This window comes from Gallinula chloropus (genome assembly GCF_964237585.1).
Source record: "Gallinula chloropus genome assembly, chromosome: 4".
Classification (NCBI taxonomy): domain Eukaryota; kingdom Metazoa; phylum Chordata; class Aves; order Gruiformes; family Rallidae; genus Gallinula; species Gallinula chloropus.
In genome coordinates this window covers 74,192,377-74,214,644 of record NC_140088.1, presented here as the reverse complement: position 1 = coordinate 74,214,644, position 22,268 = coordinate 74,192,377, and the positions used below count along the sequence as shown (strand labels likewise).

Below are 22,268 nucleotides of genomic sequence, written 5' to 3'. Positions count from 1 at the left end.
GTTAGAACATAAAGACTGTACAGCAGAGATACTTTATTTTTGTTTGCACAGCTCCTTGCACTGTAAGGTGCTAATCTTTTGGGCAAAGCTGAACGCACACAAAGAGGATCAAAACAGGTACCGAGCACTTAACGTTAACACTGATTCCCACCGACACGTTATTTGATATCCACGTATGAGCGAAAGAGAAGATGCGCAGCAGGAAGGGCAGGGAAATCAAACGGCGTGTGTGACCAGTAACACACAGAATTGCTCATTTTGCAAAAAACAGCTGTAGACTCTTTTAGACAGGAAGCTGATGCGGCCGTCTCACTTTCTACTTCTTTTTCATTTTATGTCACTTACCATCTGAGTGTTTGTGACACGACTCAAGCCAGGGGAGAAATGAAACCAAGCCAGATTCCCTCCACTTCCTTTCTTCCCCATCTCTACCAGGCAGTACTTCCCCCTCTTCCCAATCACAGGTCCCACACACTGCACACACACAGCCTCCAGCATACGGCTGGGAAGCTGCTGCCTCTCTCGATTCCCTGCTGCGTTGCACCAGCGCTAATGAGGAGTAAATAATAATAATGAATCAGCTCTCTTCAGTTGACAGTAAGGCGTTCAATGTTTGCCGAAGCTGCTGGCAACTCAAGGTCTGTTTCTGGAGGTCCCTGCCTAGCTAGCATCGTGATGCTGCGAGCACTGTATACACTGGAGGAGAGACTCTATAGTATAAATGCCAAGTACCCCATTCTGCTGGCATAGGGAGTGCTCTGCAGGCAGCTGGTGAATGACACTGGAGGGGACGCTCACCCTCACAGGTTACAGCCTATGCCACACAGTGTGTGCCTGGGCCTGATGTCATCTACCTAACCAAAGCGAAGCCGCAGCAGAGCCCTTCTGGCTCCCAGGGTGGGTGGCATTAAGCCATGCCGCCACACAATTACAGCGAGCTCGGGAAACGTCCCTCTAAGCTGCAGTCCTATCTCAGTTCTGCTTTGTTGCAGTTTTGTGAGGCTGTGCTGCTGAGACGGTTTCTTTAAGCAGCAGTTGGAGTTTTCTGCCAGCCTAAACTATAAACAACGAGCAATTCAAGGCCAAAGTTGCAGCACAAGAGATAGTCAAGCGCTTCTGAGAATCACATATAGGAGAAAACAACCCGGAAGCAGCTGCATTTTGCCACTGGAGAAGGGAGTGAGAGGATGTAACGAGCTGTGCAGACACCAAGGCCGGAGAAGGGCGGGGGAGGAGGCAGCCCAGGTGCTGGAGAGAAAGATGCCCCTGCAGCCCGTGGAGAAACCCATGGAAAAGGCTGAGACCCCACCTGCAGCCCATGGAGGGGCTCCACACTGGATGGAGCAGGTGGAGACATAGAGAAGACACTGTGACCCTATGTTGGAACAAGCCCCTGCCAGCACTTGCAGCCATGAGGAGAAACAGAGACACAGAGATGAGAGAGAAATATTTGCGTCGGAACAGGTTTGCTGGGGGGAGGCTTGGAACCCCATGGAGGACTGGGACTGAGAGACACTGTGATAAAGAGATAAAGCCCTATGGGAAAGGATTCACGTTGGAGAAGTTTAGGGAGGACTATCTCCTGTGGGTGAGACCCCACGGTGCAGCAGGGGGAGGCTGTGGAATGAATGCCCTCCCCCTCACACCTCGGCTGAGAGGGAAACCAACTTGCAAGGGACTGACTGAAGCCCCCATCTCCCAGTCCCTGCCCCCCTGTGCTGCAATTGGGGGGAAGAAGGGAGTGAAATCATGACTAGAGTGAAGTCTGCTAAGAAGGGAGCGGGGAGGGAGGTTAGGGTTGTCTTAAGATCTGGAAAAGGAAAACAGCTCACGAAGAAGTAACCGAGAACCCCATTTTTTCCCAGTCCCTGCCCCCCTGTACTGCAGCAGGGGGAAGAAGGGAGCAAGATCATGGCTGAAGGGAGCAAGATCATGGCTAAAGGGAAGTCTGCTTAGAATGGAGGGGTGGGGGGAAGGTGCTACCGAGAACCCCATTTTCCCCAGTCTCTGCCCCCCCAGTACTGTGAACAGGGGGAAAGAAGGGAGCAAAATCCTGACTAAAGTCTGCTAAGAAGGGAGTGGTGGGGGGAAAGTGTTTTAAGATCTGGTCATGCTCTCAACTTTGTTTTTTCACTGTTCTTTGTAGTGTAGTGTAATAAAGTAGGTAGTTTCTCGCTTCTTCACTTTGTGTTGAGTCTGTTTTGCCCATGTCATTGCTGACAGAGTGATCTCTCCCTGTCCTTATTTTCTCTCCTGAGCCTCTTAATATATATATTTTCTCCCCTGTCCAACTAAGAAGGGGAATAATAGACTGACTTTGGTGTGCATCTGGCCTCCAGCCAGGGCTAAACCACCACATGCTTCCTCCCATAACATCACATAACGCAAAGCACAGTGCTGCAGCAAGAACGAGCGGCACAGCGATGGGGGTGGCTCACACACCTGGGCCATTCACACAAACAGACCTACAGGCAGCAACAAAATCCTAAAAATTCCTGCAAGGTAATGCACAGAATCTTTGTCTTGCTGTCAATATTTCTGGCTTTCACCAACCTTTCAGGCAGAGCTGGTCCTTGCTGATTTGAGGCAGAAAATATGTGGAGGTTCCCAGGCTGGCAAGCATTGTCCCAGGCATCTTCTCCTGGTATCACCATCCTCATATTTGAGGACTTCTGCTGTCCTGACCCTCTTAACAACTGTGCGATAGAGCGCTCTTACCTGGAACTGAGATATGACCTGAGGAGTCAGGAGGCAAAGGCACCCGGGTAGAATGGTGACAGAGAGTGGACAGGACCCTGCCCCCAGCTAGAATCAGACATCATCTGCTTGAAGCACAAAATTTAGGAAGATCCCCAGTAAAATGCATTGGCTAAAGGCTTACTGTTTCCTGAAACTCTTAAAAGACCAATGCACTGGTATTACCCACTAGGTTTCCATCACCTTTACTCCATGGAGGCTGCTATGGAGTTAACAGCTAGGAATTGAAAACGTGGAAGGAATATGTATGAGCAAATCAAGAGGACAATTCTTTAGCTTCTTGAAGGTTTTGGGAACAAAACACTGGAAGGAATATTTAGCAATTGAATTCCACTTCATTAGAGGGAGAACCATTTCTAAAAGAAGAAATAATCACCAAGATGGAAATACAACAGTTGAGCAACAGGTCTGGAAGGGAAATAAAGGATGGGGCTTTCTGCTGAAAGGCTTGCAGCAGCCTTGTCCTGCGCTTTATTGGCCTCTAGTGGAAAACAGAAGGTACGTCTTGCGATCACAAAGCTTCCTGTGCAGAGCACAGGGGGAAATATACCACTCCCTATACAGTTTGAACACGTACCTGACAAAGGGATGCAAGGCATGTGACTAAAAAGGATGACCATCCTGCTTTAGTTACATATTCAGTCTTGGAACTGCGGTCACTCAGGGAAGACACTGAATTACATACCAGGGGCTTTTCCTACACATCTCCCCATTCAGGCACACCTCTTAACTGTCTGCCATAAATGACAGAAAATCTCACCTGCAGAAGCACCAAGTTTGTCGCTATTTGGGCTAGGAATATCTGAGCCATCATATGTGCTCACTGAGTGTTAACCCTTGTAGCACTCAGCCCGCAGCAGTTTGGCTATAAAGCCAGCTCTACAGTGAGGAGATCAGTTGCTAGCTCCTGTAAGCACGGGCTCTCAAACAAAAAGCATGTGCCCGTATGGAGCAGACAGAGGTTGTGATAGCGCTTCTGCCAAGGTATAAATTTAGTGATTCCACACCCATGGCTCCAGTTACCATGGATATACACAAGATGACAACTTTTCTCAATTAATTAAAAATAATCAAAAAGAAATCACTAAGTAGGCTCACAGGAACACACCTCTGCAAAGGTCAGTCAATGGAGGGCGGTAGGCTCAGAGCAGAGGTGTTTGTGACATAAAAGAGCAAGTCATCTGTCGGACAGAGCAGAGCTCTCAAAACCAGAACCAGGTAAAAAGCAAGTACCACCCCTGGCAAAACTGAGCACACAAACAATGAATGGATACCTCCTGAGCTGAGAAGGGATGCAGATCGCTGGCGGATGCTGGCCTCCTTTGGCTGAGTATAAATCTCTGCATCCCTCCAACAGCTCCATAAGCTTGGCTTGGTTTCCTCCCTCCTCCAACGCCAGCCTTCTGGAGCCCAGGGCAGCGCAACAAGGTTTGCTCCTTGGGAAACAGCATCCCTCAAACAGCCTTGAGATGGTGGAAGGCAGATGGCAGCACCAGCACTGAGCGGACCACTTGGCTGGTGTCCAGCAGAGGCACAGCCCGGCATCCAGCTCTGAGGATGTGCCTTCAATCCGCTGCAGTGGCTTGGCACTCAGAAGCCTCACTGCACAGGAAAAGGGAAAAGCGCAACAGTCACTCTCACACCTGGGAAAGAAACTTACTCAAAACATTTTCCCATTGTATTTTCACTGGTTTTTGTGTCTGTTTCCTCCCAAAATTCATTTTACCAGCCTCTGTGCTGGACTAGGGAACAGGGCCATGCCATTAGAAACAAACAAAAAAAGAAACAAAAATAGCCCATGGCAAAACACACATCAGTCAGTCAGTCAGTCAGTCAGTCAGTCAATGTGAGATGATGTGAGCTACCTAACAACTCTGAAAAAAAACCACTATTGAAAACAAAGTGCAGTCTTCTGACTTGTTTGCTCCGGTCCAACTGCTTGCATTCCCTGTTTACCTGAAAGCTGAGAAGGGAAGAGACAGAAATGTCCAAAAGCCACTGTATTACCATTTAGTGCCAGTTCAGAGGTGTTCACACCCACCCTATCTGTGCGTGAGCTTGAGAGAGAGAGACATAACCAGCAGCAGGGAAAACCCAGGCAGTAAAGACCAGGCTGCCTCTTACTAAAGTTCCCTTGACTCAGTACTGGTCCAAGTGTATTTTTTTTCTGCAACATTTAGCAAATTAACCAAAACCAGTCTGATTTTTATGCCATTAATGTAAAATAATCAAGCACAGGACTCTGAGCCCCTGAATCTCAGGGCTGGCAGAATTCCCATCTGTAAATCCTACACATTAGTTATATTATCTTTATTTCCTTCATGAGGAAAGTAAAAAAAAGATTGAATGGAATCAGTCTGAGCTGAAGATAGGCCTCTCCCTGCCTCTGGCACAGACTGGCATCTCAGGAAGAGCAGCAGAAAGGAGATATAATGGCAGCAGGCCTGGTGTGCAGTAGAGCTTCATCAGGCTGGGGCAGCACCAGAAGCAAAAGAAGGCTGCTGTGGCACAGGAAAGCTTTGCCCAGCGTTAAAAGAGGCAGAGGGGAGAGCTTTCCACATCTTGTCCTTTGTTTTTCTTTGCACAACATAAGGAACAACCCTTTACAGTCATAACTCCTTGGGCTACAAATCATTTGGCATTGCTCCTTTCAGTTAAGCATGTGTACGGATAATACCCCACTCAAAATGAAAATCACACAACCCCTAACAGAGAAGTTAAACCTGCTTACCTGGGGAGGAATGAGACTCTTATTTTAGTAACAGCGGAATCACATGAGGGAACAGTTACCGTTGAGCGCCAGCAGACCATGTGTCAGCATGACCAAGTCACTTCCTGCAGGAGAGGAGCATCCTTTTAGCTCAAGATTCTGAAAATGCACAAGAGACTCATGGTGAAATCAACCTTGAGCTGCACAAGATGTGGAATAAATGTGACTTTAATGATCTCTTTTACTGCCATGTTTCTGGACAACGTGGAGTTTCTGAGGATGCTCTCAAGTCCCAGGTACAAGGACCAGCATCTCCACTCGGTCCTGAACACTGGATAACCTGTCTCCTCCTGTGCAGTGAAGGAAGGCGATCGGGATTTTTTGATACCAGCACTTTGTTTCTTATCCTCAAAATTAAACAATAAATTGGTTGAATTCTCTTACAAGCAAGAGAAATTTGGCCCTCACTTCTGTTGTGCCCGCTATCTATTGTGCCTGTTTATCACTTCTTACAACTCTTGAAACTTTTTTTAGACCTTCCAGTGACGTGACAAACTTGAAACAGTTCATCCATGATCACTGGAGGAACTGGAAAAACACCACATGCATGCAGGAAGAAAGAACCAGCACAGGGATACTAAGCAAAGGAGCTTCTTGCTTCCTGAAAGTTAGTATTGGGTCACTGTACGGATTTTACTGGCACTAGCCTCTTGTGATGCCTCAGGCCAGTGAAGAAATGATGACTGAGTCTAAACTGGCATAGGAAGGGGATGTGTTCTGACTCTTCCAGGTTAAGGCACGTAACGGAAAAAGATGCAAGAACCTTCCTGCATATCAAAATACAGTACGTGGTAGGGGCAGCTATCGCTCTGTCCCCATCCAATGCACTGATTTGATCCAATTAACAAGAGACCATGTTGGGCTGCTGTGGATGAAAGCATCCCCCACACGCTGCTGTGAAGAAAAGCCGTAACGATTCCTCACGTCAGACCGCGAGCACAGGAGAGCGTGACCTCACCCCAACGGTCAGGCTGGGAAGAGGAGGCCCCAGATCCACATCCTGCCTGAGGGATTCCACAAAGCAACCTACGCAGCAGCTGGCCAGAACAGAGTAGCACTCAAGTCGCACCAGTCTGGGGCCCTCCACAAGAAGGCAGTGACACCCTCCTCTGCCTCTGCCCGTTTGACAACCCAAGGGCACAAGTGTCCACACACACGCTGACCTGGGCAGGCCGGAGAGGTGCCGAACGACAGGGACTCAAGAACTTCACTTGTGCTTTGTTCAGCAAGGCTCTCACTGGTAAGACAGGAAGGAGTGCTGCTAGGGCAGGGTGGATGGGAACAAATGCTCTGAGCACAGCTTCCAGAACCTTCCAGGAGCAGAAAGCTTCCCTTGCTCCCCTCCTGGCAAAACTGCATGATTTCATAGCACAGGACACTGCTGGTCGGGAGAAGATTTTAACTCATCATCTCACCTCCAAAAATTGTTTTGGTTCCAGCATTAGTTTCATACTGATCCAGGCTCCCATGTTTCAAACCCTGGATAGCCCTACAGTGCCGTAACAGGAACACTGAGTTCAAAAGACGCAAAGATAGCTAAAAATCCCCCAACCAACCGACCGACCCACGGGCACCACCGTGAAGAAAACCAGCAACAGCCACCCAGCACTACACAGAGAATACCTTGAGTCCAATTTGGACTTGAAACCAGTCCTAAGGAGACCTACTTTTACTACCCACAGTTAAAGATTTTTGAGAAAATTATCTCATTGCTGCAAATTAATAATAGATCTATGCAGATTGATATTCCCAGGAGATACAGGGAGAAATATTAAAAACCAATGCTCCTGGCAAATGAGAAACTAATGGACCATGTTTTCCTGAAGGGATGGGAGGTGCTTTCATGTCATTTCGCTCTGAAGACTACAAGAGACCTGCCTAACAGGTAAGTGGCAGGCAGCACCATTTCCAGCTCAATGGAAACATCTTGGAAATTTCACAGGGAATGCAGAGGAGACCCTAAGGCATCACAAACCGAAGCTGAAGTGCACTGAGTGATCGTGACACTGCAGCAGAACGCGGCTCTGTTTGCAATTTACCTGAAAAGCAAAAGAATTCTGCAACATTTCAACCAGGAGTTTCCTTAGAACTGTGGTAGGAACAGCACGGATTCGAACTGGAACCAAAGCCTCTGTCAACAAGGGACACTGGGTTTTTTCAAAACTAACCTGTACTGGTATCTGAGGTTCACCAAGGCGGAGTGTCAAGCACTGTGCTTGGGTCACTACAACTTTGCAATGCTGAAGGCTTGGGACAGGGTTGCTGGAAAGCTGCCCGGCTGAAAAGGACCTGGGTGTGTTGGTTAACAGCCAGCTGAACAAGAGCCAGCAGTGTGCTATTAAGGCCAACAGCACCCTGGCCTGTAGCAGGAACAGTGTGGCCAGCAGGACTGTTGACATGATCCTCCCCCCGTGCTGGGCATGTGTGAGGTTGCCCCTTGAATGCTATGTTCAGTTTTGGGCCCCTCACTACAAGGACATTGAGATGCTGGAGCGTGTCCAGAGAAGGGCAACAAAGATGGGGGAGGGTCTGGAGCACAAGTCACCATCCCCGGAGGTATTTAAAAGATGTGTATGTGCTTACAGTTAGGTTAATGTTTGGACTCAGTGATCTTAAAGGTCTTTTTCAACCTAAATGATTCTACAATTCTATTCCATGAAAAATATTTTACTTTCAAACTCCTTTAAAGAGTAACAACCCTAACAGAGGATAGATTGCACTGTTGGTGACATCCTTGAAGCCACTCAAGGTAACTCACATTATTTGCAAACATTTGCAAGTCGAACTCATGCCATCACCTGCATTTGCTGAACCGCGTGTACCAGAAAATTAATTCTGAAATTATTTAGAAATCAAAGAAATCAAAACAAATTTGCATTATTTAGCATTTATTGATACAAAAGAACAAATCATTTTTAACAAAACGTGTTTTTACAATTTACATCAGAGAAATCTCTTTCAAAACCAGTGAAACAACGTGCCCTTAAAACTGTGGCGCATGTCCAGTCAGATGGCAGTTACAGTGTTCCTTTACATGAGACAATCTTCAATTTGTAGGCAAAGTCATGGAGAAGAGGTCTCCAAGAACATACTTATTGCTTTTGGTCTAAATAATAAAAAAAAAATAGAAATTAGTTCAAATTAACACTGTTACAAATGCCTGTGCAACTACAAACAACTCATAGCAGCAAGGGCATTAGGACATTCGCCTACTTCAGCAACAAACCAATACAAACATTAGTATTGTTTCAATTATGCTCAAAAATGTGCATTAGTCTAATTTAATTTAGCCAATAGTGGTCTGACAAATGCGCTCCTCTGTGTAGTTTGGAGTTGTCAAAGCCATGCCTGGTTGTGACACCAACACTTCCTCTGTGTTTATTTCCCTACACTGTCTCTAACATGAGATGCCTGTTAGATGTGGAGGACCAAGTGGGCTCAGCAATTAACGTGCGTGAGTTTCAAACCATTGAAAATAAAAATGCTGTATTTTAATTAATTTAGGTAGCACACCGTTTGCCTAAAACACGAGCTTAAGACTTGCAGTCCCAAAAAGTCCAAGAATTAAAACTGCTGCCAACAGAGAATAGCGTCTGATGCAACTCACCACATCAAGTGACAGCTGCCTATGATTCCAGATGCAGAGTTGCATGGAAAAAGCTGCCACCTGATAGCCTGGACTGCACAAGATACCAAATTTTCAAGCTGGTTTAAAGTCCAAATACAGAATAAAAACTGCTGTTAAGACTTGCAAATGAAAGTAACAGCTCACTACTAAAATATCTTATACTAAAAGGTTTTAGGTGTATATGCAGAAAATTGTTAGCTAATTCCCTGAGAACTCATCAGTGGACTTCTCATCAAACCCAGGTACATGTCTTCCTTAGGTGGACACCTCAGAGCAAAACCCGGAAAACCTGACTATTACAACGTGGCACACACATTTAATCTGCGGCCGCTCACAGTGGCCAAGCTCTCCACACACCCCACGCTCCACAGTTGGCATATCCACAGCCTGCTGCATGACATGGAAAAGGCCCCTCTGCCTGAGGTGTACGGCATAAGGGTCCTCCCAACACAAGTGTGAAGTGAACTTGCAGAAACAGCTTTCACAGCACAGGACTATGACATTTCACATAGGAACCTTTAGAAGTCATCTGGTCCAGGTGTCCTGCTCAAGCAGGACCACCCAGAGCAGGCTGGAGTCAGATAAGCTCCCATTCCTGACACACCAGCTTTTCTCTCCCGATCTCTTCTGAACCTCTCTACCTGTTTGCAGCGACCACAGAGATAAGAACCAGGATGCCAAGTGTTTACACAAACACCTGAACGTACTTTGCAAACACTCTCGCACCCAGGGGCAGTACGTAGGGTGCAATGGAGATGGCGGGTTCTGAACTGTGTGGGCAGAGCTGCTCCACATGGATGGGTATGTCAAATGAGCTCAGTCGGGTCTCTAATGGCAACGTATGAAGGTGATCCTGAAGGGCCACCCAGCTCTTCCAGCTTCTTCAGGCCAGGCCCCTCAGCACAGAAACATCAAAAAACAAGATGATGTTTTTCTTCTCACATTCACCAGCAAAGTCAGGCAGCAACTAGGTGTGAGAGGATGTACGTGCCATGTGCGCATGTCTCTGTGCCAAAACCAGCTGGTGCCAAACGGCATTCCCGCTGGCAAGAGGAATGAAGATGTAAGAGCAGGTGAATGCCTGGACTAGCCTGCCAATAGGACATCAGGGTATGGCGTGGTGCCTAAGAGATGGCGGAGCCATGGCAAGATTATGCCAAGGCAAGGGAAGCGCTAATTCAGCACACTGGTGACTGTGAGAGGAGCACAATGCCACGATGCCCTGGGGTGAGTCTGGCTGGGAAGAATGGGCTGGGACAGAAGATTCTGGCACCACAGAGCCAGCCTCAACAGATGGATGAGGCTGCAGGACAACCATCCAGGCCTGAAGCAGTCTCCTCCGTTCTTCATCTGCAGTCTGGAATTCTGCAAATGATGATGGTAACAAATGCCTTGCCAGTGCCATCCTACACCAACCAACCTTCTTGGGACTAAAACCAATGAAACTCTTTCAAAAATGGAAGCCAAAGGAAGCTTTGCATCAATTCTGAGTGAGAAAATTAGAAACTTTGCCAGGGCCTGCACAAAGCTTAACAGAGAGGCAGAAAAGGAATCTTCGGGCACAAGAACACCTCTGAAATAATTAAAATACCTGGAACCGAGTTAGGAAAGTAATACAATCCTTGCAAGTGGCACAAAGGCAAAAAAAGAAACCTTTGGGAAGGGAAATGCATCCAAGAAAGCAAGAAATTAGTTTAGGCAGCAAGACAAAAAATGAGGGAGCAGATTGAAACTCGATACAGCAGCTGAGCTGCAATAGCAGCAGGTGAAGCCTCTTCCTGTAGCCTGCTCCAAGGGGAAGAGGAAAAAAATACACAAAGAAGAAACCAAAGCACACCTTTCACAGATACTTCAAGGAGACAACTGCCAACTTGCATAGTAGGACAGAGGGCATCACACTGGCAGCATGTGCACATGGATTTTCATGTAGGAAAGGAAATTACTGCTAATGCTTTTTTAGTACATGTGGAAGCCCCTTCTTTGTAATTTCTGAAATAATTCACATTACAGCTAAGTGTGCACACACACACACACACACACACACACACACACACACACAAAAGGACATTTGAGCACAGTATTAGCCCATGCATGTATCCAATTAACTCAGAGAAGCTTTGCATTTCACCAGCATCACAGTTCCTTGGAAATGGGCAAGGAGAGGTGCAGGAAGACCGGGGAATGCGCTTCATTTGCAACCTTCAGCATCTCACCAGATATGAGATTTGCAAGCTTAAAATGTCCTTCAGAAAGGGAGCTAAATTATTTTCAGTAAAAACAACATTACTATTATAGCTTTTTTCCCCATCAAGAAACACAAGTATGTCATGCAGCGTGGGTGCAGGATGTAAGTGACAGAAGCCATTTCCTGACAAGGTAATGATTTCTGTGAACTTACCTGGGGTTAGCAACTGAACAAAATGAAGCTATTCTAAATTCTGGTAAGATAATTAACTCAGTGTAATTTGTTTAAAAGATTAAACAGGATACAAAGACAGACTCAGTATGCCACAAAATGAAGAGGCAAATAAAGGAAACAGTTACCTTGTCTTTACAACACAGCAGGGCTTTTTGCTAGCTGAAATACTGCTCGAGTCTGGCAGCTGCGTCCTAATTTATTCCTGCAGCGACCTCTGTGCTTTACCTATGAATTTCCTTAAGAGTGCACAGTAAAGCTTAGCTGCTCAACAGTCAGATGTCTGCTTTACTAATATGAAGAAAACCAGCCATAATAAAAGTCAGAGAGCATTTGCTGGATGCAAAAAGGCCTCTGCAATTATCACTTAATTGTCCTTCATGGGCCAATACTGGGAGTCTCATACTTTCCCATTAAGGTTGATCCCTCCTTCAGCACTTTTTCTTAACTGGCTACTTAATTAGTCTTCCTTCCTGGGCTTAATTGTAAATTTGTTTTGATTAATTAGCCTCAGAGCTGACTTGGCACTAACTGAAATATGGGAGAAGTGCTTAGTTTCTTCAGCATATAGGCTACTGCATCCTAGGGGAGGCCCCTCTGTCAGCAATAAAATTCAAGTTCAGATTGTGTTTGGGAAAAAAGAATTCTTCATAATTAACTTTCATTTCTTGTAATTGTCCCATCTGTACTATAACACAAAAGTGATGATAACAAAGAAAGGACAAAGTTCAGGCCTCTTGAACGGGATATGTAATCCACTGAACATTAGCTGAATCCTGCAGTTTTAGATAAGGTGACTTAATGCTCTTAAATGCAAGTGATCGTAGCACTACTGGAATCCCAAACCAAAAGTGGAGGTTACCAGCACAGACAGCTGTGTTCTAATGGCACCAGCACCAGAGAGGCTTCCCTTATCAATCAGAAGTGTCATGCTTTGCTCTTCCAAGTTACTGAATTTCACTGAAAACCCTTTGCACAACCTAGACAAGCCAGTCTGCAACACCCCTGGACACTGCCATAGCTCATCATTATGTTTAAACCTCTCATGTCACTCCTTTCCTCTCCCTTTTTGTCACGCTGATTCCAGAAGATGCTCACACAGTTACCACGCACCTGCCATCTTGATCAATTCTCACTTCAGCTACTGTTACTGAAAACACAGGAAAAGGCAACTTCAAACACCATGACTATGAAAAGATGTAATATGCTAAATAAAATATTGTCTGTTAACTACTACTGTACCCATTTAAATAAACATTCCAAATACTGAGAGTACTGCAATTCTTCAGGTTTCAAATTTAAAAGTTCTTACCTATTGAGCTGCAATAATCTTACTTGGGACATTAATAAATTTGTTCTTCTTTGCATCTGAACTGAACAGTCTGACAGATAGTAAGTAAAGGGCTTCGAGATCTCTTCTGACTACATCTGTGAACATCCATGAACCAATGAGATACTGTGAGGAGGAAACGTACCAGCTTGGGAAGACAAAGATATTCAGTTACAACAGCTGTCAAGGCTATTAAAGAGGCATGTTCCATACTCTGTAGTTAGATGTATTATCTGTAGTCAATCACCCCTTGAAGTAAATCCTGTATTACAAAAGGCATCATGCAACAGAGTCTAAACATTAGTAAAAACGTGAGGAATATCCCTTCACGCCAAAATGCCTTTTCAGCCATTATGAGATGAGGAAATGACTCTTCAGGTTTATTGTATTCCCCAAATGTTAATTTAAAATAATTCGCAGATAACCAATTCAGCTGTGTACTTGAAAAATTGAAGAAACTGTGTATGTGCCTCGACAGTTTGTTTTATTGGTGCTGTTTATTTTTCTGTAATTACTCAGCTCATATTCTCCTATTTTATGTTTACAAAGTTGTATAAATATGGATGTGCACACATATCTGACAGTTTTGCAACCATTCTTCTGCCACTTCAAACTGCAGAAAAGCTTTGTTAAGTGAAACAGGAACAGCTTTCTAACTGAATGAAACTACAAAAAGACAGATTTTTCAAAATAACCTACTAACCAGTATTTTTACTTTTTTTTTTTTTTAAAGGGAGCCAAAGCCTTCAAAAATCTGAGTTTTTGTTGTGGTGGGACATTGTCAGTTCAGCTCTTTGAAACAAGCCTGTAGTTGTTACCATGATATCTACCATAAAACACATGTACATACTAACATGGAGCTGATGACTCGGCTTTTGTTTCCAGCTCTCTCAATTATGTTGACAGAAAGCAAGCAACAAAATCGTACAGCAAAGCAGTGATATCCTCCAGGAACTGCACGTGTACCACACAGGCAACAGAAAAGACCACGTCTCTTTCACAACAAGGATCCCAACTTCACAGCATGTAACACTAGCTAACCAACTCTGGACGAGCTTACCACAACCCGAACCCAGAGCTCTACAACTGTTAAAGGAGATGTTCTGTACTCCAGCATTAAGTAAAACTTTGTGCTACCTGAGCTGTTGCTTCTTCTGACTAACGACTGACTCATTTGCCATAGCACCCATAGCAGTCCTGGAACTCAGAGCATTCTCTTGCACGTCCTCACACTATATTCAAACAACACAGAAACAATTTTTCACAAGTATCGATTTGAAATTTAATATAAACAATACAGATACAAGTTGTCTGCAACCCAGACAAATGGTGAACATCCTTGTTTAACTCAGCTCCTTGTTTTAAATAAAAACCATACAACTTTGAGCAAGTGGTGCAACAAGTACAACATATATGCCAACAGAACAAGCTTAGCAAGGCACAGCAGCAAATATTAATGGAAATGGATTTACATCTTGCAACAGAATTCAACGGAATTTATCTCCACCTGTAACATTCTACTTCCTCCCTTTCAGAAACCAAACCCTACTGAACATAGATGGCAGCCAAGTACAAACAGGTGTGCCTGAAGCCCCATCTAGTGACAAATAGTGGAATTGTTGCTAAACTAAAGCAGATGAAATGCAGATGAAAATCAGCAGGATTCTGTCTGTCTGAACCCCTAGACCTTTAACGCAATTGAAAAGCAGTCTTGTTCTAACTTTCATCTGGACCAACAAGCTGTTGAGCTCAGAGACTAATACACCCATGCCCTGGCCACTGGGAGAAATGTCTAGGTGAGGAGCAAAGAATCTTTGCTCTAATGCCTAGCCCTGTACTCCTTTCCAAGTGGCAAATTTCCAGACCTCTCCAGGCCTTCGGAATTGAAAGACTTACATTTTAGTGGGTGGGATCCCCTCAAGCAGTGGAGACAGCATGTGTGCCCATCTGGTAGCTGGTATACCTCCAACACAGGAGGGACAGTATTTGAATCTTGCTGACCTTGAAGAGACCTAGTCCCAAATTTAGAAAAGCTGCCAACATCAAATTATTACCAGTTGTAACTGACTTTTTTTATTCTTTAATTTCTAACTCTTAAACTGCTTAGGAAGGTGAAACTGGGAAAAAAGGAGAAAAAAAAAGGTCCTATTTGCAGTCAGAACTTTGACAATAAACAGTTCCTATCGTGACGAAGAAATAACTAAATGGCAAGAGGTATGTTCCTCTGTTTCACCTTCTCAGAGTTAAGCACGACCTAGCCACCAACACCAAGATGCAACAAAACTCCTACGTACTTCTGCTGTCAGTCTATATATGCATTCATCACAGGAACTAGTGCTTGAAAGATGAGTAAAGAACATATTATTGCAAATTCTCCAGGCTAATGGGTCTTTCATAGACACATGGTAATCGTGGTGTCCAAGCCCTTGTACAGACATGTATAGTCTAGGATCTGGCATAAAGATCATGGCCAAGACTCATGGCCAAGGTCAATTCTCAATCCTCAAGTCCTTAAAGTTTATGATTCAAATTCAATTTTCCCCATCTCCTGCTCTTCTAGAATAGAAGTGACCACTGAGATAGCACCCTACCAGAACCGCTGTAGTTTATCTTTATCTTCAGCCAGAAGGAACCTTGAAGAGCTTGGGAGACAAATGCTATGTATACCATCTGCTGTCTAGACTTGGCTTCTGGAGCACACAGTATAATTACAGTTTTCCCAAAGGTCCTCATTATGATCCAGGAGCACAGCAAGCAAAACAAAAGGAGATATTAAAGTAATACATTAGGCAATGGCCTATCACTGTTACACAAAATAAAGCTATCCACGATGTTCAGAGCTAATCAAGCCATAGCTTCCATACAAAAGATACAACCGATAAGCTCCTACTTAAGAGCTCCTATTTTATAATTTGAGTTTGAGGCACTAATCATACATCTGCTAGACAAGGAAGAAACGCTTCTCATTAACATATGAGATGAAGACTGAACCCCAGCACACAAGCATTCCAGCAGCCCATCTCCTAGACAACGATTACTGGAATGGGAGTAGCATGGTCCTACATTTAAATAGAGATTATTCTAAGCAGTTTGGACCAGGCAGGCAATAAGACTACCAGATGTTAGCTGAAGATGTCAAAATTTTTTCAAGTGCCAAAAATCTTTAAGGAGATTAGACACATAAATACAATTTGGAACAACCATGTGCTTTACCCACAAATACTGTATGCATATCTTTCTGTCTCTGGATGACACAAGAATGGTAACTGACGCAGAGTGATGCCCTTCAGTTTGTCATTTCAATTTGATAGCAAACTACCACGGTTCTCTTGGTTTTGTTCTTAACTCTTCTTAGGTTGATTTCAGCTGCTTGGTATTAATTTGTAATGTTAAACTGGGCACACTCAAACACTGTCTTCTTTTTCAAAAAAGAACTTCAAAACATATAAAAGCTTGAAAAGTGTTGCAGCAAACTTTTCTGCAGAAAGTTCTTCGCCTGTCTCTTTTGAGTTGTGTGAAGAGAAGAACACATTCTTCATTCAGAAGATTATGTAAGTTATTGCAATTTCCTACAAATGAAAACAGAGGAATCTTTCAGTAGAAGACACTAGCGATTTTTGAAGTCCTGTCTTCAAACAGGCGTATTTTAAGGAGATTAAAATACACTTTAAGGAGATTAGACACATAAATACAATTTGGAACAACCATGTGCTTTACCCACAAATACTGTATGTATATCTTTCTGTCTTTGGATGACACAAGAATGGTAACTGACGCAGAGTGATGCCCTTCAGTTTGTCATTTCAATTTGATAGCAAACTACCACGGTTCTCTTGGTTTTGTTCTTAACTCTTCTTATATTGATTTCAGCTGCTCTGTATTAATCTGTAATGTTAAACTGGGCACACTCAAACACTGTCTTCTTTTTCAAAAAAGAACTTCAAAACATATAAAAGCTTGAAAAGTGTTGCAGCAAACTTTTCTGCAGAAAGTTCTTCACCTGTCTCCTTTGAGTTGTGTGAAGATAAGAACACATTCTTCATTCAGAAGATTATGTAAGTTATAGCAATTTCCTACAAATGAAAACAGAGAAATCTTTCAGTAGAAGACACTAGCGATTTTTGAAGTCCTGTCTTCAAACAAGTGTATTTTTATTTAATCTATTTTAACAGAAGGCATATTAGACCTTAAGCTAGGATGCCACTCTTACATGCACATCTTTGCATTTTGGAGAGGTAACAAGGAATACATTTATTTTAACTGATGGTAAGAATAAAGCACATCTTTGCCAAGAAAATTTTTACTGAAAAGAATGTAACAGGCTTGAGCTCTCTGCTCTCAAACCCCTTAAAGCAAACTTCTAAGGTGACTGAGTTTACTTCCATTTATTCCTGCAGAAAGTCTCAATAAAAACTACACATGGAAAATTATCTGCAGATATTCACTTGGGTCACAAATACAGAAACATCTAAAAGGCAGTGAATGTCAAGAGTGAGCAACATCCTAACATTCATATACAGCCACACTTGAGGAATCACCCTCCACAACCACTGCACTGCCCATCCAGGCAAATAAAATACCAAAACTCTAGTGACTAGTGTCTTACCCACTACAGGACAGCTTCCCATATTGAATTCCATCTCAGAAGGGCAAAATCAGAGGTGTCTGAGTTATTAACAATACACATGACATCACAACCCATTCAGCAAGACATTCTGCACCTTCTATATACCAAGTTCCAAGCACAAACTAGGGTGAATTGATCTGTATTTGTTCTCATAATTTTAGGTACGGTGATCAAAACAATTGTATTAACTTCACTATATTAAACTGCCTGTGAATTTTACCTGTTAGAGGTACAGACAGAAACTTATCTCCTCCCATCACTCAGCTCAGTTTTGCCTCCTAGCATGCTAATTCAATCTCACTGATTTCCAACAAATTAGTTCCGAACACGTGTACTTACCTGCTGGAACATAGAAGTGGTCCCCTGTAGTCAGAGAATATGATGCCCTATGTAAGGTAACAATAATTTTGCCACGGAAAACGTAGAAAGCCTTAATGAAACCAGAGTTCTCAGATTAGCAATGTTTCCTTTGCAAACGTTTAATAAAGTTATGCAAGAAAACAGTCTTTGTTTTGTATACATGTTGTTACAAAGATCAAAAAACAGTAAGTTAGCAGAGCTGCAATCCCTTTTCCCCCCATCCTGCTGAGAAATTAGATGCCCAACTTAAAAGGGGAGATGGGGGCCGACTGTGTTTATTTCATACCTCTATCTTCCCTACAAGATCCAGGCAGTAAGTGTACATGGACACATAGATTTAATGTGAAGCCAAGCAGGGCAATGTGCATGCAAAGTACCTTTAAACAAGTAAAATCAGTTGTAACGAAAAGAGCCAACTGAAATGATTCCTTTTTCACGTTTCCTTTATTTATTTGCATTATAGGGCAAAAAAATCCCTTTTAATCTGTCAACTTTGTTATGTTATTTCTAACCATTCTAAGCTGGACTCAGGACTAGAGGGTGTCTTAAGTAAATCTGCAAATGCCACCAAATTGGGAGGAGCTGTTGACTCTGTTAAGGGTGGAGAAGCCTTACAGACAGACCTGGACAGATTAAAGAGCTGGGCAATCACCAACAGCACTAAATTTTAACAAGTGCAAGTACCAGATTCTGCACCTGGAAAGGGGTAACCCTGGCTACACATACAGCCTGGGGGATCAGACACTCGAGTCCAGCCATGCTGAGAGGTATTTGAGGGTCTTGATTGACAGCAAGATAAACATGAGCCAGCAGTGTGCCCAGGTAGCCAGGAGGACCAACTTTATCCTGGGGTGCATCAAGCATGTAACTGCCAGCTGGTCCAGGGAGGGGCCTGTCCTGCTCTCACTGCACTGGTGCAGCCTCACCTTGAGTACAGGGTGCAGTTTTGGGTGTCACAGTACAAGAGGGGACACAAAAATATTGGAGAGTGTCAAGAGGAGAGCAATGAGGGTAGAGAAGGGTCTGGAGGGGAAGCCTTATGAGGAGAGGCTGAAGTCCCTTGGTTTGTTCAGCCTGGAGAAAGGAGACTGAGGGGAGACCTCATCACGGTCTATAGCTTCCTGATGAGGGGGAGCAATGGGGCAGGTGCCGATCTCCTCTCTTTGGTGACCAGTGATAGAACTCAAAGGAATGGCATGAAGCTGCAACAGGGGAAGCTTAGGTTGGATGTTAGGAAGAGGTTCTTTACTAGAAGGGTGGTCAGCACTGGAACAGGCTGCCCAGGGAACTGGTTACAGCCCTGAGCTTCAATGAGTTCAAAAAGCATCTGGACAATGCACTCAGTCGCATGCTCTGACTCATCTGGCCCTGTGTGGAGCCAGGAGTTAGATCTGATGATTCTTATGGGTCCCTTCCAGCTCAGGATATTCTATCATTCTATAATCCATTTTATATAAATAAGAGAAAAGCATACTTACTATTGTATCCCTGTGGACAAACTGGTGTCCCTTTTCTTTAAGTGGTTTCAAAATCAATCTACCACTAGCAAAATAAGGTGTATTCAAATTTTTATATATTTCTACCGATTCATTTTCAAAGACGGCGTTGTAATTGCTTCCAGTATTAATGCATTCTACAAAAAAGTCCAGGAGATTAACATTAATGTTAACATATAATTAGTCTTGCTACTTGGTCAGTAATACTTACTAAATCATACGCATTCCGTATTGTCACAGTGCAGCACCCCCCAAGAGCTAGACTAGATATTTAACTGAAAAATCAAAACACTTCTTGTGTTTTCCTCAAAATTTTCTCCAGAAAAGCAGCAAATGTTTCAACAGCTCACCTCTTTTATGCCCAATGTGGCATGAACAATTTTTTTTTTCTTCTTATCAGCGTAAGCACTTACTACATTAATCAGAAAGGTCCTTGGTCACATCCCTTCAACTCACCTAGAAGTACTTCCTTTTTTGTTTCTAGGTCCAGTACAACGGCTGGCTTACAAGCATCAGCTAGGCTGCGCTCCAAACTTGCAGGCATCTCCCTTACTGAGAAGATAACGCCCAAAAAACAATAAAACAACAAAAACAGAAAAATAATTACTCTACATTTTAAAAATTTAACCACAACTTTTCCAGAATTTTAGATTTCACACAAATTCTTAAATTTATTGACTAAACAGTTTGAATATACTTTCTTCAAATAAAAGGAAACAATTAACAATTCTTAAGAAATGTAACTTTCATTGGAATTATTTCTGTGTGTAATAGATAGAAGTCCTAAAGATGTTTCCAGAGTAATGCCAACTATTTATCCTCCTGTTAATGATACTATTTATTGAGAGGCAGTTGCATTTTAAGAGACATGCTTTTCTAGCAACAGATGCTGAGAGGACATTAAGAGAGTATATAAAACACATGATGAAGCATGAAGAACAAGTTTTTTCCTTTTACCTACTGCTGATGGGCATCAGGAGACAGAAGAGAGAAAGTGTTCAAAAGAATAAGCACGTGTTCAATTTTCCTTTTCTCAAGAAATACCATTACAGGAATCTCACTGTACGCTGTAAATCAAAGAACTATTTCTGTAAAAATGATTTTTCCAGAGAAGGAAATAGCCTAAGAGTTGATGACTACCTTACACTTTTCAAGTAGAAAAGAGCCACTGGAGAATGTTCATGACAGAATAAATATCCCAAAGCTCTCTTGCAGAACTCTCTTAAGCAGACAATTTTAGCTCCACAGTGCACCGGAAATTTCTTTAAATACAGTCAGAACAAGGATGTTAAAGGCAACCTATAGCACTTTATAGGCACTCACAGCTGCTTAAATACTCTTATACCAAGACAGTCATAGATAGAAAGAAAGTTACCATGTTTGAAATAGCTTTCTTCCAACATAGCCATCTCTCTATAAAAAGAAGCAGCAACAGGTGCAACTCTACAGCTATAACCACAGCATTTTTATCGTATCAATAAAATTTAGGATTTCATCCTAGAAATTCTACTCAGCTGATGGTCCTTATATGCATCACTTAAAATTCAAGGACGCTAGCAAAAGATAATCTCTCAGGATGAATCTGCTAAAGAGGAAACCCATCATTTGTGGACAGTTCAAATGTGCCTAAGCCAAGTAAGAATTCTTGCAAGATACAGTACAAACAGTCCCTACCAGCTTACATGTACATGGACAGCAAAGAATTTATATTAAAACATAAACTGTACTTAGATCAAAGTTTGATCTAGACCAAGATCCTGTCCCATCAGTGGGCAGGATTACCCAAAGCAGGTACCTCTTCCATCCCCCAAAACACTGTTGTAATAAGAGTAATGGCACTTCCATGGAATACATCCCACCGCTAACAGGGGGCTCACACACTTTATTTAGCGCCATAACCAATTGTTAAGTCTTCCGTGAATCTACCCAGTTCTCACCTTGAATTTAAATACTCCAGAGTATTCTGGGACAGAGGGCACAAAGAAGGAAGAGCCACCTCATTTTGTCTGAAAAGCACAGCTCTTGCTATATCCATTCCACACCTTCTAGTAGTTGTGTTTAGAAATAAACAAACAGACCCACAAAACAAATCACAATTGATATTTCCATTCCCCTTCTTCACGTCACTCATTATTTTACAGGTCTTTCTCACACCTCTGCGGCACTCTTTAGGACTGAGAAGCCTTCTCCCTGTAGTTTTTCTTGCACAGAAGTTCTTCCATGTTTTTGACAAGCCTTATCTGAGCCTTCTCTAGTCCTTCCACTTTCATTTTGAAGTAAGGAACAAAATTTACATGCAACAACACTAGAAAATCAGAAATTTGTATCAACATTGACTATTTTTTTCCTTATTTCTCTAATGATTATTTCAGTCCTGATTTGTTTCAGAACTGTCAGGACCATATGGCATTTGTCTAATTTGTTCTGTAACTTCACATATAAATGTTTCAGTCTCAAGGAAAAGCTCTTGACAGTCCCCATAAAGAAAGGTTCTTCAGCATCAACACCATCTTCCACAGCAAGCATAGCAAAAATAATCTGGCTTTTGGACTTTGATTCTATCTCCCTTTTCTGAGCACTGCCACCACATTTATTATCTGCTGACCATGGAGAATCTAGCAAGGCTTCCAGATCCTGTGTGTTTAAACACATGTTCACTGCCCGCTTTTAACCATTTTACGTGCTGTTCTCAAAGCTCTCTCTTCACCTACCTTGTTGTGGTTTTGTATGTAGCCTAAAGGAGCTAAAAAGTCTATTGACACCATATGCTGCCTTTTCAGATGTGGTATCACAGGTATCAGTAAAATGACCCAAAGTTTTTATACCTGTACCTGTACTGTGCATTATGAAACTAAATAAATTAACATCATTAATCAATAAGCAG

General features: G+C 43.0%; 1 protein-coding gene across 1 annotated transcript in view; it reads right to left on the bottom strand.

Moving 5' to 3' along the window:
• Window positions 1-8,590: 8,590 nt before the first annotated feature.
• Window positions 8,591-22,268, bottom strand: part of CENPC (centromere protein C) — a gene marked incomplete at its 3' end in the record, with an annotated part of 28,053 nt that continues 14,375 nt past the window's right edge. The window contains exons 13-17 of the mRNA XM_084263263.1: window positions 19,841-19,936; window positions 19,367-19,521; window positions 17,868-17,958; window positions 16,398-16,470; window positions 8,591-8,633 (exon numbers count right to left, since the gene is read on the bottom strand). Of these exons, the coding sequence (XP_084119389.1) occupies window positions 8,591-8,633; window positions 16,398-16,470; window positions 17,868-17,958; window positions 19,367-19,521; window positions 19,841-19,936 (458 nt within the window). The remainder of the gene's footprint in view (window positions 8,634-16,397; window positions 16,471-17,867; window positions 17,959-19,366; window positions 19,522-19,840; window positions 19,937-22,268) is intronic.